This window comes from Nestor notabilis, unplaced genomic scaffold, assembly GCF_000696875.1.
Source record: "Nestor notabilis isolate BGI_N333 unplaced genomic scaffold, ASM69687v1 scaffold3208, whole genome shotgun sequence".
Lineage (NCBI taxonomy): Eukaryota > Metazoa > Chordata > Aves > Psittaciformes > Psittacidae > Nestor > Nestor notabilis.
Genome location: NW_009940472.1, coordinates 1 through 18,962, shown reverse-complemented (window position 1 = coordinate 18,962; position 18,962 = coordinate 1). Strand labels below are relative to the sequence as shown.

Below are 18,962 nucleotides of genomic sequence, written 5' to 3'. Positions count from 1 at the left end.
GATAGCGTGTGAGTTTTGTCCTGATTTCCTGCTGAATTGTAGCTCAAAATAGCTGTCAACTGCAAATTGCTTGAGCTCAAATTGCTTGAACAAGTCTGAAAATAACATGCAGAATAAAATCTCCAATGTGAAAGCAAAATGTCTGGTTGCAAATGAAAAAAGAATCATGGGAACAAGCTTGATAAGCTGGCACATCCGTATGAACTATATATGCCTAAACCCCCATGCATTATCGAAGAATAACTAGAACACTTTCAGATTAATATAATTTGGCTAAAACATTCCAATTCACATACAGAGTCTCTTCTGAACAGACAAATACAAATGCCCCTTAAGTATTAGTCATACATAAATCCAATTCCGCACACATCAGGAAGAGGCTATAGAATTTTAATTAGAACAAATTCTTTTAACTTACTGGATTTTATTCCTACATATTAGAAAAACCCCACAAACCAAAACCCTAGAAATTCTAAAACAGGCAGAGTACTAAAATTAGAAGAAACTATCCATAATAGTGTGGTTTGGGGTTTTTTTTGGTTTTCTGAAGATAACCAAAAGCATATTTGACCCATACACACCAACCCCACAGAGAGAAAAAGAACAAAATGACAGATTTAAAATGTGTTCAGAAATCTGGTGTCTTGGTTTTTTGGTTTTGTCAAAAAGTCAGTTTTCCTGTATAATAAACCACGTTTCCCCAAAACAATCAATTCACAATGTTTAAGATAAAAATTTCAAGGAATTAGTACTAATTCCTGGTGTGACCTAGCACAAAATGATTCGCACTGTGTGTGATAAAATGCAACCTGTATAAATGTACAGAATGAAATTATTGAGATAAAGACTGGCAAACTGGAATATCAAAGCTTTTTATATCATTAATGAAGATTAACTCTTTTCTATCATCATACTACATTCATATGATTCCTGCTTCAGAACTAAAGTACCAGATCAGATATATGCACGTGCTCCTTCCAAGCTCTTACGAAACAGAATGGAAACAGGCTTCCAAAGAGGAGAAAGAAGCAAAACAAAGTCACCAGCAAACTTGCTGAGGGTGCACTCAATGCCACTGTCCATGTCACTGACAGACACGGTGGACAGGATCAATCCCAACGCTGACCATGCCCAAGGCAGAGGGTTGGAAGTAGATGATCTTAAGGTCCTTTCCAACCTGAACCACCCTATGATAAACAAGAAGCCACACCCCCCACTCCCCAAATCTTACTTATCACTTTCTTATGCTACGATTCAGGCATTAGAATAATTTTCCTCCTCACTTGATGACTAAAAAATACTCAAACAAGCAAACAAAAAATAAACCAAACCAAACCAAAAACCCCAACTAACCAAAATAAACCTAAACCAACCAACCAACCCACCCCCTTCTCACCCAAACCACAAAAAAACAGTATAAAACCCAAAACAGCTTTTGGAGCACATCTTCACAATTTAAGTTCCTTTGCCTTTCATTCAAAGACATAAAAACCCACAGGCTTTTTTCACACCTGCAGATGGGTTATCAACATGACAATGAACCAGAGTATTTATTTCAAAGGTAAAACAGAAGTCATAGCAATGGCCATGGATAACGTTAAGGAAATGTACTTAAGTAATTTCCTTAGGGTGCTGTTCTTCCTCAAAGAGGGTTTTATTCAAACTTCTCCAATAAATACAACTATGGTTTGCTAAGAAAAGGTGTAATTAATGTCTTCAGCTGTACTGCAGCAATGTATCAAGGTAACATTTCTTTAATGTTCTTCAGAGAAGTCTCATTAAGAGCATAATGTCACACTTGTATATTTCAACTTTATTTAAAATGCACAGACTAAAAAACAAAAGAAACGCAGGAAAGGTCATTATACTCTTGGAATTTAACACTTCCATAAAATACATGGTATATAAAGCACCTTGTACACAGTCATCAATTTCATAATGAGAAAATATGCTTGGAGTAACACTACAGCAAAATGAAGTCAGGCATGGAACAAGTATTTTCCATGTTCCTCCTTACAAGAGTTCTAGTTTTGGCACCATAAATGAAGTTTCCATGTAATTTAACAGGGCATTTCCAAAACGCAGCTGATTCACCTTTCCTACTGGTTTCAACAGAAGGAAATATAAAGCAGCTTAAGAAAAAAAATCACCTACTCATACATGTAAATGGAAGATTTCATAGTTTAAGTGAAAACTATGAAAAAGTACTACTTGGTTCACTAAATCTAACTGTATAGGGCCAACAAAAACGAATCAGTAATTTTCTGAACTGTAACTACTCAGCTATGAGGAAAAGCTGCTCAGGTGCTAGAAGCTGAAGATTTACAATAATGTCAAAATATTAACAGGTATGTTAAATTTTGAGAGGCATCCATTCAAGTAAGTTTTGTAACATTTACCTGTATCCAAGCGCTTTACAGGGGACTCATCATCAACCTCAGAATCTCCACATGCACTCCTTGATCTTTTCCTTGGGTGCAGAAGTGTCTCCAACCTTGGAAGGACTACAGACAAAAAGGTTTTGGTCCCTAGCTGTGGAGAAGTTGGCTGGGTTTCAGTGTTCTTTGCAGACTTTTGGGGGCTTATACTTTTCGATTTGCAGAAGAGAATGGATGTACGTCTGTTTACATCAGTTGATGACTCAGCTACAGCAGAAACAGTCGACTCATTGAGATTACTGTCAAGTAAGTGTTCTGGAGTGTGTCCATTTATTTCTTTCTGAATGGAAGTGCTATATAATTCATTATCAAATTTTACTCTTTTGTAAAGCTTACTCTGCTCTGGATTGAGTTCTACTGGTTTGAGGGTTGGTGGTTCTGAATTAGTCTCCAAGTTTGAAGGAAGAGGTAATGCATCTGATGGTTCAAGTTTAGGGGGAGATTTATCTCCTGAAAAAATTATAAATAGAGTGTGATTTTTGAAAACCTGTAGTTATAAAGTCTATTATAAAACTCACTATAAATGTGCAGCCCACCAAATAAATTGTTGTTTGGAAACAAAGCATAACATTTTAAAAACAAACCTTGTCTAGTAACAATCTGTCCTAGTTAGTAGTTTCTACTTTTATAATGGGAATGTAACAGGGATAGAAAAGTAGGTGTTTATAGTTGGTGTTAAGAGTTTACACCTGGATAAATACTTTTTACTTCTCATGCAGTTATGTTAGTTTCATTAACTAAAAACTAAGAAATCTATTTTTTTAAATAGAAAGCTGGGGTTGTGGATGGTTATCTGTAAATGTAATTATACTGCCATTCAAGTACATTTTAATATACATTTTTATCTATTTCACCTTATCAATATTCACCTTACCTGCCTAAGACAAATTTTTCAGATAAGCATAACTCCCCCCCTGCTTTCCTTATTTGTAAACTGATCTGCGAGAATGAGCTAAAATGCATCACAAAATCTCCAGAAAGACAAGACTTGCAAAGCTGTTCTACAGTCCTGGCTATGTATTATCTATCAAAAACAAATAAAAAAAGGGGATGAAAAACCCACCACCCCCGAAGTCTTGCAGCTTGACCAGCCACTAGTTGGCAAATACACACTTGACAATGCAGACTTGATAGGAGAAGTCAGAAAAACCACCCTCTACCATTATTTCTTCATACTCTCCCTCTCCCCCCTTTTCTTTTCCTTTTTTTTTTTTTTTTTTTTTTAACATGATCATTCCCGGTCAATTCCAGGATATTCTATGCTGGGAAAAGACAATGGAGATATAACTGTGAGTACATAAAACTTGTTTCAGTTTTCCATCAAAAGTGATGGAAGAGCAAATAAACATTCTACTATTGCAGCATTCCCAAATACAGATTAAAAGGCTTCCTAACCCATAATTACCAACTCAAAAAGATGTTACAACCTTCTTTCTAGCTTCCGAAAGAACCTTCTAAAATATAAACTAATAATAAAGAAAATGCTTATTCTAAAGTAACTTTATGAGACCAATAGAGTATTTATGCCACTACATAAAATTTTAAAATTTAGTTAATTTTTCTATACCACGTGAAAAAAAAGGTTTAAAAACCCCAAGGGCTTAAGCCCTGTATCTGTAGTGGATTAAATATTATCTCTGTATCACTTTGGTTTTGGCTCAGCAATGCTTACTTGAAATCAATGACTAAGAGCTGAAAAATCTCTGCCCCGTTGTTTATGGTCTAATAAAACCATAGCATAGTTCCTGTTAAAAAGAATATTGTTAAAATAAAGTATTAACTATGCTCACATCTTCTGAAGGCACACAAGTACTAGAATTGGTAAATAATATTTCAGGAAGGCATTTAGAATGAAATCTACAGTCAGATAAACACATTTAAATACCACAAACTAAAAAAAAGCCTGTAGTTTAGAATGTGTAAGGTGACTCTTCTTTGTGAACAAATTCTAATTTTCTTACAATTATTTAGGAAATATTCACAAAAATATTTAGGCATTCGAAAACTAATTAAGAGATTAAACCCTAAATTTCATGGGGTTATTCTGGTACCAAATTTTTCACAGAATCACAATTGAAAACAATTGCAAGAGGGTATTTCACTGCTCTTCTCACATAAAGTCCTGTAGTGATCTTGGACACAGGATTCTATTTCTTTCCTCATCTTTCTTTTTGGCAATGTGTCTTCTTTACTCCTCTAAATACCTTCCACTTCCCAACTGGAATTTGAATTAATGACTATCACTTTTTCACTAGATCAGAACTGTAACAACAATGCCAACCAAGTCTGGATCGTGCTCTTCACTATCTTTTTTTAAAAAGTATTCTGTGACTATAAGGAAACAGTTACTGCTCACTTTTGGACTATTTCTTGCACAACAGCTGCAGTGAAAGGCTGTGTCATAGAAAAGCTAGAAGTAAAAACTTCAGCTATCTGTCTGAAACCACATTCCTATATTCAGTAGCATCATCACTTGAAGATTACAAATAAAATAAAATATAAATTTAAAAAAATCATTAAATGTTTAAGAATACTTAATGGCCTCAAGAACAAGGTAAGTGTGTTGATTCACATATACTTTTTCTACCATTGTCATTCAAATCTCAAGCAAGTTATATGTTTGAAAAGCATTCTCTTAGTCACACTAAGAATTAAAATCCAAGTTTCTGTCTGAATGGCAGTTAAAGACAGTCATTTTATTGACTTCATCTTTCAAAAATTCTGGTAACATCAAGCTGTACCAGACAGACTCTCTTATTTATTACCATGCTTCCATTTTCCCTTGAGCTCTTTCCTCCTCTCATTTAATGCAAAATGAAACATATCTCTAACTCTCCTAAAGAAAAATTGATTAGCTTTTTAGAGGCAAGCTGATCACGCAACAAAAACTCAAAAGAACTTGGTTTTTTTGAGACACTAGATTTTCTTGGCAACATTTAAAAATGAGCAATAAAGACACCTCAGTAACTGATTTAAATCCTAAAAGTACAGATACAATATTCAACTGAAATATAAAGTTAGGTCTTTCTAGTATACTGCTCTCATTGAAATCAATGGGAATTAGCCAAGAGTAGATGCAGCTTTGAGACCAGTTTTAAGGAGGAAGAATAGCACAAGGGGAAGGGCTGGTTAGATATGGCTGATTTGATTCTACAACATTAAGTTTGTTAAGTCCTAGCAATAGTTAGATTAAAAAAACACAACCCAACAAACCCAACAAAAAACATCCCCCAAAAAAACCAAACCCAAACCAAACAAACTAAATTAACAATCCAGACCTATCCTCCACCCTCCCCAGGGTATGGAGTAGAAAGTAAGAACGGCTACAAGAGACAGCACAATGGCCAGAGTTTTCAGCATCACTGACCTAGACTCACATGATCCCCAACACATATTTTGTTTTTTAAGTGGATTTCTGAAAGTACAAAGATATTTCCACTTGGGCATTTCCAATTTCTTTTCATGTGAGATTGTCTGTACTTTCATTTCTTAACATCTAGATTTCTAAAAAGCCTTGTTACTTTGAAAAATAATGGAGGCAGATTTTGCTTAATGGTATCATTCTCATACTTTTCAAATATTTGTTGTGATTAAGTGGCTATGTGTCCATTGAAAAATTAAATATAATATTTACTATACTTTAATAAATATTATTAAAGCACCTGACTGAAGAAGTTCAGAACAGTACTGGTTTAAACATAGTTTAAATTCTTACCTTCCTCTTCTCCATCTTGTTCTAATGCTCCACTTTCTTCTTCAAAACTTCCAATACCTGATTCTATTTGAGGAACTTGGTTGTGTTGCTGACTAAGTTTGTTGCGAATAATGTTGATTTCTTTCTTTAACAGCTTTGCTCTTTTGCTCCTTGAGCCACTGGATTTCATTGAACAGGTGAGATCAAGTTTTTCTAGCAGCTCTCTCAGCTGTTCTTCCAAGGACATATGCGCTCTGTTTGCAGGATTCAGTAACCTATCCACTAAAGTCAAAATACACATGATTGAAAATATGTTAGTGTTTTCCAGAATACTACTACTAAAAGGAGGAAAAAATAAAATTCACTTGCCAGAACTAAAAAACATCATCAAAAAGCTACTTAGATTACAGTCTTAGTAGCTTCACCGTTACCAGTGAAGAAATGTTGAAATGAATTCCTACTACATAATTACTGTTCTCCTTGATCAGCATTTTGCTCAAGAAAGCTAAAATAGCAGAGCAAAGAATTATAGGTCAGAAAGAAGACATAATTAATCCTTCCCACCCTAAGAGATTATTTTCTTCTTGTCAAAGAGAAGGATAAGATTATGGTTATAAAAGAAACATGTTAATTATTCTCCTTTATTGCCGAAACCTTAGAAAACTAATGTGTATGTCAAAAGAAGCTATTTTAATTCCTAGTATTACAAACACATTTGATTTTTTAATTCAGTAGGTTATTTAAGAATGTGCTTAAGAGTGTTTACTGGTAGTAATTTTCCATGATTTACAAGCACATACAATCACATGAAAGCAAGCATTCAATTTAAAAACCTTTTTCACATATCTTGCTAAATTAGCCTCTGGCATTATCAAAATCAGAAACTGGACAAGACTGTTAAAATAACAGATCTAGTAGAATAGAAACACTTGAATCTTTCAAGCCATTTTTTAATGGGGGGGCAGGGAGGGGAATCTAGTCAGCAAATCGAACAGCAACAATCGTAAATCATCTGTATGGAATATACACACTGTGTGTAATGGAAAATGCAACTTTTATAGATAATCCGAAAACATCTTACCATCTTCCCAAGAGAAAGGCTGGGGTGACTCAAGTTTAGGCCGTTCAGGTAAGTGCATTCCAGTTTCATTATTATAACCGATTCCTTCAGCATCTCGCCTAGCTTGCCTGAGAACTACACCTCCTTGATCTCTTAACCGCACTGCCGCTCTATAGAATATTGTATCTTTTGCATTGTATTTCATACAGTTATCTATGATAAGATTGAAGTCTTCTTCAAACTCACTGAGGTTTTTATAGCCTTGAGCCTCTAACCGTTTTCGCATGGTAGAGAAATCCATAGGATGTTTAATATGATCCAAATAGTCTGGAACCTTTGAATAAACATTTAAAACACAAATGGGAAAAATTACTTTACTACAGACAAAGTAACATCAGCTATTAACTGATCCACACTTTTTAACATATTTTGCAACACCTCTAATAAAGAGCTTTGAAGCGTAGCTTATAAATGCAAACATTTGCATGCCAACAGAAGTTTATGTATTACAAGATTCTGCATTTTAGGTAACAAGTTAGAGCTCTATTAACAGGTGCCGAAACTACACGTTTCTGTAATTCTATGGTTTTGTGTACATATTTCACATGTATTTATGCATATACACATACTTATAAATGTATGCATATATAATACACAGCTGCATGTAGCATATGCACACATATATATACACATAATTTAAACAGACATGTCTACATGTCTACATGTTATTTATACACATGTATGGAAGTATTGTATATGTACATATACACACACACCTACATTCTATCTAGTTTCCCAGTGAATGGAATTTCACCTGAAAGTAAGAACACAGTATCCACATTTCTATTTTGAGTCTGCTTCATCAAATAACCGTATCACAGAAGATCAATATGTACCAGGTTATTCCATACATGTCCCAGAAATTATTTTGAGATATGAGCATAAATGGACTTTCATAGGAGTAAATCCTAAATCATAATGCAAATTATCAGAATAGAGATTAAAAGGTGTCCTGGGTTCAGCTTGTTTTTCTCCTTCCTAGTGGCTGGTGCAGTGCTGTGTTTTCCACTTTAGTCTGAGAACAACACTGATAACACACCGATGTTTTTAGTTGTTGCTAAGTAATGCCTGCCCCGATCAAGGAGTTGTCAGTCTCATGCTCTGCCAGGGAGGAGGGGCATAGGAAGCCAGGAGGAAGCAGAGACAGGGCACCTGACCCAAACTGGCCAAAGGGGTATTCCATACCACAGCACGTCATGCCCAGTATAAAAACTGAGGGGAGTTACCTGGAAGGCCCAGATCATGGCTCGAGTTGGGCTGGGTATCGGTCAGCGGGTGGCAAGCAATTGTATTTTGCAACACTTGTGTTTACTGTTTTCCTTTTCCCCTTTTAGTTTTATATTCTCTTCCCTTGTTATTCCTCTTATCATTATTATTGGTAGCAGTAGTGGTTTGTATTATACCTTAGTTACTGAACTGCTTTTATCTCAATCCATGGGAGTTAACATTCCTCCGATTCTCCTCCCCATCCCTCCGGGAGTGGGGGGAGGTAGAAGCAGGGGAGTGAGCGAGTGGCTGCGTGGTACCGAGTTACTGCCTGGGCTTAAACCATGACAAAAGGTAATGCTGCTTCCAACTCTGCATGCAGTGATCTGTTTCTTGTATTTAAATGCCACCGAGTTCTATCTAAACACAAGGAAATGCATCTTAAACCATACCTCCTTAAGGTTCACTGGCTGAGCAAATATCCGAGCAGAATCCTTCTCCTGCAGCTGATCCAGAACTGATCGCAGAAGTACAGTGAATGGAGTAAGCTGAAGTTCCATAGCAACCTGCTCAATCTTGACCTACAAAAGTAGTAATTATCCAATTAAGCATTATTCCTTAAGATACCATTTTAAAGTTGTTTTGCAGCAATAGTATATTACTTCAGATATGAAACACCACAAATATATTTAAGTGAGTTCAATATTATTTTTAATATCATCAGTTCACATCTGACACCCATTTTCAGCTCCTGATTGCAAGAAAAAAAATTATTCTCATCCCTTCATTGCAGACTCAACTTCAGCTTCTCACAACTGAAATTTGTATTTTATCTATAAATCAGTCTTGTTCCCCTTTGTAACTGTATTTCTGTTTGAAAAGATGTTACACAAGAACAGCTTCCTATTTAGCCAACAATGCCAAAGTAATAACAGGAATTTAAAAAGTAACATGTTTAAAATTAAATTTCAGTTGTAGTGCCATGCTCAAAGTGTAAAAAGAGAATGTGATGAACATCTACAGGTTACATCATACCAAAACCAAGAGTAATTTCAAAGACAGTGTGCTATGTAAATTCCAAGAAAAAAATTTAGATAAACAGAATCAACAAAATGCTCAGATACTTGATCATCCTTCAGAATATTCATTATTTTTTACAATATTACAACTCCCCTATAGTTTTATTTTCAGGCCATTTAAAGAAACAGTTTTGTTATAGCAAAAGTAAGTTCTTAAGGACACATTAACAGTGTGTGTGTATGCACATATAATATAAACATGTAAACAAAGCATACATGTACAAACACATACATAAAACACATGTTTATAAATAACAACATATAATATGCATGTATAGCAAGTGATATGTGAATGTTCAAGAATGATGCATGGAATTCCAGAAAGCACTCAAGAATTACAAACTATATTAGCTTGCAATGAATGTTCACAGCTTGCAAACAATAAAAATGGAATGGTGTTTTTATAAGGACAGTTAAAGACTTGTAAGTGCAAACACCTTGCTTTTACAGTTTTCATATAAAATATTATCTTTCTGCATCATCACTTCCTCAAATCTCTTCACCCAGCAATGTTAACTCTAGAGTGCTGTAGGACGTAGATGCAGGTTTGGGGGTTTTTTTCCGTTGTTTTGGTGACAGAAGAATAAAAGTGCTACTCAGTATAGACAAATGTACTGGGAAAACACAAAAGATCAAATTTTCTACACTTCTTCAGAAACCAATCATCTTTGCAAGTCTAACAGAATGGCTTGTTAAATAATTTCTCTACACCAGTGCACACAGCACAGGCAACAAACAGGAGGAGCTGGAGGCTACTGTGATGCTAGAAAGTGATGACCTATTTGCCACTACTGAAACATGCTGGGATAAATCCCATGACTGGAGTGTGGCTATTGATGGCTACAGGCTGTTCACAAGGGACGCTGCCTTGTTGTGCAGGGAGGGCGTCAGCAAGGGAAGGGACACAAAGAATAATAAGAAGGGTTTCTACAGGTATGTCAGCCAGAAGAGTAAAGTCAAAGAAAGCATTCCCCCCCAGGAATGCGACTGGCAAATTGGTAACAATGGATGAAAAGAAGGCTGAGGTACCCAACAACTTTTTTGCCTCAGTCTTTCCATACCTCTCAAGTAGATGCACCTCAAGGAAAAGGACTGGGGGAGCAAAGTCCCTCCCACTGTAAGAGATCAGGTTTGTGACCATTTAAGGAACCTGAATATACGTAAGTCTATAGGAGCTGATGAGATGCATCCCAGAGTCCTGAGGGAACTGGCAGATGTAGCTGCCAAGACACTCTAAGGTACTTGAAAAGTTATGGTGGTCGGGTGCAGTCCTCAAAGACTGGAAAAAGGGAAACATTGCATCCATTTTTAAAAAACACAGAACGGAGGCCACTTCCTTAGCAAAAAACTTAGAAAGGAGGAACTACTTACCTGTCAGCCTCTCCTCTGTACCTGGGCAAATCACAGAAGAGATCCTCCTAGAAGCCATGTTAAAGCAGGTGATTTGAGACAGCCAGCATGGCTTCACCAAGGACAAGTCCTGCCTAACAAACCTTGTTGCCTTCTGTGATGGAGTGACTACATCAGCAGACAACGGAAGAACTACGGGTGTGATCTATGTGGACTTCTGGAACGTCTCTGACACAGACCCTCACAATATCCTTCTCTCTAAATTGGAAAGATAGGAATTTGATAGATGAATTGTTTGGTACATAGGGAATTGGCTCGTCGGTCTTATCCAACAGGTAGCAGACAATGGCTCAATATCCAGATGGAAATCAGTGATGAGTGGTGTCCCTCAGGGTACTGTACTGGGACCTGTACTGTTTAATATCTTCATCAATGACACAGACAGTGGGATCAAGTGCACCCTCAGTGGACAACACCAAGTTGAGTGGTGCAGCTGACATGCCTGAAGGACAGAATGCCATCTAGAGGGACCTGGACAAGCTTGAGAAGGTGGCCCGTGTGGACCTCATGAGATTCAACAAGGCCAAGTACAAGGTCCCGCACCTGAGTCAGGGCAACCCCCAGTATTAATACAAATGAGGGATGAATGGATTGAGAGCAGCCCTGTGGAGAAGGACTTGGGGGTACTGGTGGATGAAAAACTGGACATGAGCCAGCAGCGTGTGCCCATTGCCCAGAATGCCAATCATATCTTGGGCTGCATCCAAAGAAGCACAATCAGCAGGTTAAGGGAGGTGATTCTGCCCCTCTACTCTGCTCTGGTGAGACCCCACCTGGAGCCCTGTGTACAGTTCTGGGGCCCCTAACACAGAAAAGACACAGGCCTGTTGGAGAGGGTGCAGAAGAGGATCACAAAAATGATCGGAGGGCTGGAACACCTTCCTATGAAGAGAGTCAGGGTTGTTCAGCCTGGAGAAGAGAAGGCTGTGAGGAGAGCTTATTGCACCTTTCAGTACTTAAAGGAAGCTTATTAAAAAAGATGGGGACAAACTCTCTAGTAGAGCCTCTTGCAACAAGATAAAAGATAATGGTTGTAAACTAAACCAGGGTAGATGTAGACTAGATATAAGAATTTTTTTTACATTGAGGGTGGTGAAACACTGGAGCAGAGAGATGCCAGGAGTGTCGTAGATGCCATGTCCCTGGAGACATTCAAGGTCAGGCTGGACAGCACTTTGAGCAGTATGATCTAGTTGAAGATTTCCTTGTTGATTTGCAGGGGCATTGGACTAGGTAATCATTGAAGGTCCCTTCCAACCCAAACCATTGTGTGATTTTATGATAATTTTATGTATTTTAAACAGTTTGCATGAGTGCACGCATACACACATTTCTTGATCCTATGTGAGGATTAAAAGACAAACACGGCAGTCTTTCTATTGCAAAAACTTTGTGTGAGAACACTTAAATTATCTTTGCTTCAGAAAAGTTTCAGCAAATGAAAGATGCCCTTTACCTGTTCTCTTTTTAATTTTTCACGCTTACGTATAAGTTCAATCAACAAACGTGCTCTTTCAAGATCATGACGCAGCCTTTGCCAGTACTTCAATTTTTCTTTTAAGGCTTGCATTTCTTCATCATCTTCTCTCTAAGAAAAGAATCAAAAGGTTTTCATGACATGAGAAACATTAACCTGTTTTTATAAGCTAAGCTTTATGCAATTACAGAATATATTTCCAAGAAAAGAGAAACTACTGTCTAATAGTTATGGTAGTTGATCATAAGCTTCATACTGCAACAAAAGAAAGCCTCTGGTCAGGATATCTTCTAGAGTTTCTTGACCATCTAGCTGAAAACAAAATCTATAAAAACCAGGAAGCAATCCTATGGTGAAGGCTATTCACGCCAGAAGAAGCAATACAGCAAACAGCAACCCAGCAATTTAACAAGCTGTAAAATAAGATTCAGTATTTTTACATTAGAATCCAAACCACGTGAAGATCATCAGCTTCTTCACAAACTCAGGCCTGTTAGAAACCAATTCTTCTTGAATTCACACAGTCCACCTCCCCCGCTCCCAGCAGAATGAGGGCACACTTGTAACAGAACAAAATCACTACTACTTCTGAGGATAGGAAATAAAAAGCAATTTATAGTAACTTTATGTGGTACTGGAAATGGGTAATGCAGTAAATACAACCTTTCAGCAAACAGATGAAATAATTCACACATTTTTAGGAAAAAGTAGTGTTTGAACACTTGCAGTATTTAGTTTGATCTGTGCATTACAGAAAACAGAATTTTTTTTTAGTACTTTTCATAAGAAAAATAAGGATATTGGAATACTACCTATAGTATTCAAATGGTATTGGTAATTCAGCAGAAACAAGGTCATGAAGTCCTCATATTAGTACCAAGTACACTAAGGAAACATCTGTTTTGGAAAATTATTACATTAAAAATGAGTATTTTATAAAAGAATCTCAGAAAGAGATCCAAAGCATAATGCGGTATACACTTGATAAGTAATTGTCAATTTTTTTTTCAAACTAAAGCAAACAATACATAAATTCTGTAAGTTATAAAAAAATAGAAGACAGAAGAATAAAGATGCCTGAGCAGATAAACAAAACCCGACATTACAAATTGTTACACTTGAAGGAGAAACCTCCTTAACAGAAGGATAATTTAGAAATATCACAAGCACTTTAAAGGAAGCTTGTGCAATTTTTCACTATTTAGAACAACAGAATGTTCTAAAAATAGAACTGCAAAAAGTGGCAGTTTAAAAAAAATAGTGAATAGATTTGTGAGTGCTATGATTCTATGATCTGCATCATGTTTTACTGTTTTATACACTTTTGTAGAGGCAAGTATCCACAGAAGATATGAGGTTAGTTTTATTCAAGTCTCTGACTTCAGTGAAGTTGAAAATCCTTAACTATTACCTCTGTATTATAATACAGCAATCTGGAAACAACAGTTTGTTCCTCTTTAAAAAAAAAGTCTGAAAAATTGTAGCTAGAAACTTCTAGTTCCCTTTTCTAATAACTATTACTACTGACAGTTACAATTTCTTTCAAGGAGTTAAGTTTTGACTTAGACATGTAATAATTTAACTGCTGAAGGACAGAACAGTTTAAAGTAAATTCTGACAGAAAAAATAATACGTATGTTTTCAATTCTCTAAAATTCTCAGACTGACTGAATTAGAAAGTCTACAGTGCCACGAATTGCTGTTCTCTTACATCCCTCTAGTTCTGAGTATGAGACCCATGTGTGGAAAAGCAACCTAACTGTTAACTGACACAGCTATACAATTTTTCCATAGTTTCTTGTTTTTCAGTACCGAAATTTAAGATGTGGCTATTGCTAAAAGTGGAAGACTTGTCCTCCCTTTGCTTGCAGCCATTCAGAGTCCGCTCTTTTGCCCTATGTAATTGCATAGTTCATGAAACTGGGGAACTGACCCTGCTCAAAGCTAAGTCAACAAAACCATGCTAGTTTTAGGGTGGGTCAGGAAACTTAAATACAGCAAGAAAAAAAAAAGTTACTTTGTTACAGCAGGCCTTGGGGTAGCTCATCAGAGACTTCAGGATTTGGCTAAACCTGAAGGTGCGACTGCGCTTTAAAAAAAAAAAATAAAAATAAAAAAAAGAAAAAAAATTCTGTAAATTGAACCAGTTGTTTGACTAATTTCATTCCATAAAACAGGCAGGTCGGTGTATATCTGCAGATGTGGCCCACACTATTAAGAGCACCTAACTTGCCTTTGTGTGCACATATACTCCCCTCTTGAATGTTGTTCCAGCTTGGGGATTAATAGTAAGCCTCCCATTTTCTGACACTTCTATGCGAACTAATGTTGGCAGACAGGGTTACAATTGATGAGATAAACCCTCTTCACCCTAACCTATTTATTCTATATAGTTTAATTAGATTAAAAGATCCAAGCAAGCTGAAGAGAGCACGATGCACCGGTTTCCAATACCTAACTACTAAAAACTTGGATAAAAAGAGTTCCTTTTAAAAAATTTAGTTTTCAAAAGCTTTTTAGCAAGGAAAGTTTCTATTAACTTTCCTGGTAGAATGTTCTTCTTCCAAATCTTTCTTTCTATAACAAAGCCAGGAAGCTGCTTCTGGCAGACAACAGAAGAAAAATTTAGAAAGAAACTCTGTGGTGTTTTCTGATGGACTCAGTTCTTGCTGAACACCAAGTATTACCTAGAAAGAAAGCCAAAACTGAGACATTTATTAATACTGAGGGAAGAGGGTAGCACTTCTAACACCTACACACAGAACATGCATCAACTGAGAACTGGTCTTCAGCTCCAGCTCCCCCCATAAGTACATTACCAGTCTCTGCCTACTAGTAGGAATACTGTCAGTGCACCAACACATCGCCCCTTCCTCTGGATGTGAATAATTGGGGATAGCCTCACTCCCTACATGGACCATAACTGATATAAGCCAAACAAAAATAGAACTGGAAATTCTATTTCCAATAGTGACGAAATTGGATCTTGATCAATACAATTAGTTTTATGAAGACCCTCTGCTGGCACCTGTACGCTAATCAGTCAAAACCATTTGGTGGTTGTAACTTGTGTTTTTACTGAAATCTTCTGATGTGACCTTAGTCACCAGCACCTTCTTTGTTTCTCTCACAGCAGTTTATTATATACTATAATAACAGCAGTTTTAAATCAATCTCCCTACAGCAACAACAATGCTCCCTACTATGCTTAGATTGCATGTGTTACTTTTATTCAACCATTCTTTAAATGCAGAAAAAAAAAGGGGATATAAATTTATCACAGTATTTCCAATACCCTTCCTGAATTTCTAGGTGGAGAGAGAAGTGATAGTATAAACCATTCTTTCAGATGGTTCCTTATTCCTGCAGATGGTGAGGTAGCATATAAGCCAAGATATTCTTGCCTGGTTTGGAACTGTTAGTTGATATAACATCACCACCAAAAGCGTATCATAAATAAGATCTGAAAGACGTTTATTAGGAAGTAACCATAAATCAGGAATGCTTCTCCCCCTGCCAAATTTGTTCTAGTAAATGATACTTAGAGAGGGATCAAAGCCAAATTCCACTAGGCATCTTGAAACCATTTTCACGGTTTTGGTTCCTCATCCTAACATTTCTTTTCAGTTGAAATAATTAAAAAAAAAATCTTCTCTAAATCTGTATTACATGAGTGTTGATGTTCCTCTGACAGACGAAAACTTATTTAGGTTTCTTGATGTTCTGACCTCTCACACAAAATGAGGTGAAAAGAATATTCCCATCTAGACTGAAATGAATTACCATGTGCATCTTAAAACTTTGAGGCATTCTCAAAACAGCCATGGTACTGCTGTTTATTAGTCTTCATTCTTTATGAAGATGACTAATGCACCAAACACTTTACAGTTATGACTACTTTAATAGGCATTCCATATACTTATTGAAGATGGTATGGGCAATATCATACCATTCTGCCATGCCACAGGATACTCACTACTCACTGAAAAGCACTACCACCTACGTATTTTTCATCAATAGAATCATTTAATACTCAGCTCTGCTTGAAAATTGCTTTTTCTTTTCAAAAGACAAAGTTAATGTAAGTTTCCATTAAGAAAGTTCAGAAGTACCCACATTTTTAATAAACCAATATAAATAGTTTTCAATTTAGAAAATATTTTCTAAGGAATAATGCATAGTTCTGGATAGAAAAGAAATAAATAGAGTTTGTACGGGAGTGCAAAAAAGGCAAACAGATTCTAAACAGCTCCTAACCCCTATTTTATTATAGAATCATAATCCAACTTCAATAAGAATTCTTTCATTTTGGTAGTTTCTATTTAAATATTTAGAAATGTTGCAGTCTCATCATGCCATCTCAATAGGAACAGTACTTCCCAACTACCAACTATCAAGTATATATATTTCACACTAACTATAGCCTAGGTCTATACTGCCACATAAGCCCATGACTTTTGTGCTTGATTTTATTATTTTTAAGGATTCAAGCTCATTTAAAAATGACCCAGCGGTTATTATCTGAATAAAATAATTTCTGGTATTACTAGGTAAGTGCCAGGCACCACTCTTCAGAATAGCCACTTTGCATACAGGATTAAAAGATGAGAGATTTAAAGTAGAATACCAAATATTTTAGAGAAATTACACCCCCCAAAAATAGTATTAAAATGGAGTAATATAGAAGCAATGGAAGAAAGATGAACAAGTGGCCAATTTATATTCAAAGTTAATGCCGTCTGAAAGGAATCCGCCTACATTCCACAAAAAGGAATTTAAGCATCTCAGCTCTGAGAAAACACTGAGAGACCTGGGACTCTTTAGCCTGGAGAAGAGAAGGCTCAGGGGGGATCTCACCAATGTATATAAACACCTGAAGGGAGGGTGCAAAGAGGTCGGAGTTAGGCTCTTTTCAGTGTTGCCCTGTGACCCGAGAACCAGGGGCAGCACAAAGAAAAAAACAGGAGGATCCCTCCAAACATCAGAAAACACTGAGCGTGACCAAGCACTGGCACAGGTTGCCCGGGGAGGTTGTGGACTCTCCACCCTTGGAAATACTCCAAAGCTGTCTGGACACAGTCCCAGGCAACCTATTCTAAGTGGCCCTGCCTGAGCAGCGGGTTGGACCAGATGGCCTCCAGAGGTCCCTTCCAACCTCAATTATCTTGGGAATTATTAATTAGGGGTTTTTTTTTGTTTTGTTTTGTTTTTTCCCCCATGAAAAGCCAAGAAAAGAAACACACAAAAGAATGACAGATCAAATAATAAGCAGTGTTGACCACAGTCTTTTTATGACTACATCAATTGATGACTTAATCAGCAAATAGCAATGCAATTCAAACAAAAATAATTGTTAAGCTTTAAAGGTGGGGGGGGGGAGGGAGTGCTCAATTTAATAGAAGTAAATGATTATAAAATGCAGTTAAGTTCTAGAGGCTATTTTACAGGAACAGTTCCACTGGAAGTCAAACACCTGGAGAATGGAGAGAACCAAAACAGTAAAAGACCTGCCAAAATGTCTAATGTCACTGAAGAGCTGCTAGTATTGTACAAATAGGAAGCAGAAGACTATCACTTTCTGAATGACACACATCTGGAGTGCCTGTTTTATTGTTTTCCAGCAATTCGAACTGATAAATGCATATAACTTTAACCAGCCAGATGTATTTTAGCTAGGATGAGTTTTACCTGATCAAAGTATCAGCGTAAATTTATGCTTGCCTACAATCCCACTCAACTATGTCAAAAGTGAAACTAAAAGTGGAAACAGGTCTTTGAACTTCATCAACAACTTGTTCTTTATTCTGTTACTAGTGAACAAGGTAAGTAATAAGGATCTGCATCTGAAGTCTTTAACCCAGAATGTCTAACCTCTACTCTGCAAAAATCCCTGTTTTTCTGAGTTGTAAGTGTCAAAGATGACATTCGCTTTGCACCTTTTAATGTATTTAATACTAGATTTTTTTTTATCTTAGTAATTCATAGGACGAGTTCCAAAAAACCACAACACTAGTCAATGAATGATGACATCAGGATAGTTTTGGTGACCGTATTTTTTGTGAAACAATTAAGGAAAACAAAGAAAAAACCCTGCACAAATATTTTTCTTTTCATATCCCAAATTAAAAAGGATCAGATAATGCCCCATTTCCAATATAGGTCGTATTACTTAAGAATAAGGTGAAAAATTTACTCAGTCCTGAATAAGAGAAAGTTTTCACTCTACTATGCTCCCTGGTTAATTTTTACTCTTTAGAATAATTTTTCAGAGTTCTTATAAGTAAAAAGTATGTCACATACCTGTTGTGTGTTTCTTTGTGACTGTAAACTGGACTGCAGCCTTCTCAACAGAGGAACACCGTTCCTAGACAGTCTTTTAAGCAACCAGTAACTGTGCACTCGTTCAACAAACTGCTTCTTCCGCTGAATGGCCACCTGATTCATAATCTTATTTAATCTAAAATATGGAAAAACTGATATTGTATTTTTCACAGCAAAGCATAAAACATATTTGTCTATGGAAGTTAAACATCATATA

General features: G+C 36.5%; 1 protein-coding gene across 1 annotated transcript in view; it reads right to left on the bottom strand.

The window, feature by feature from the left end:
* Nucleotides 1-18,904, bottom strand: part of BRD1 (bromodomain containing 1) — a gene marked incomplete at its 5' end in the record, with an annotated part of 42,653 nt that extends 23,749 nt beyond the window's left edge. The window contains 6 exons of the mRNA XM_010020362.1: nt 2,400-2,888; nt 6,154-6,414; nt 7,214-7,526; nt 8,911-9,039; nt 12,404-12,535; nt 18,725-18,904. Of these exons, the coding sequence (XP_010018664.1) occupies nt 2,400-2,888; nt 6,154-6,414; nt 7,214-7,526; nt 8,911-9,039; nt 12,404-12,535; nt 18,725-18,904 (1,504 nt within the window). The remainder of the gene's footprint in view (nt 1-2,399; nt 2,889-6,153; nt 6,415-7,213; nt 7,527-8,910; nt 9,040-12,403; nt 12,536-18,724) is intronic.
* Between the last annotated feature and the right edge of the window lie 58 nt (nt 18,905-18,962).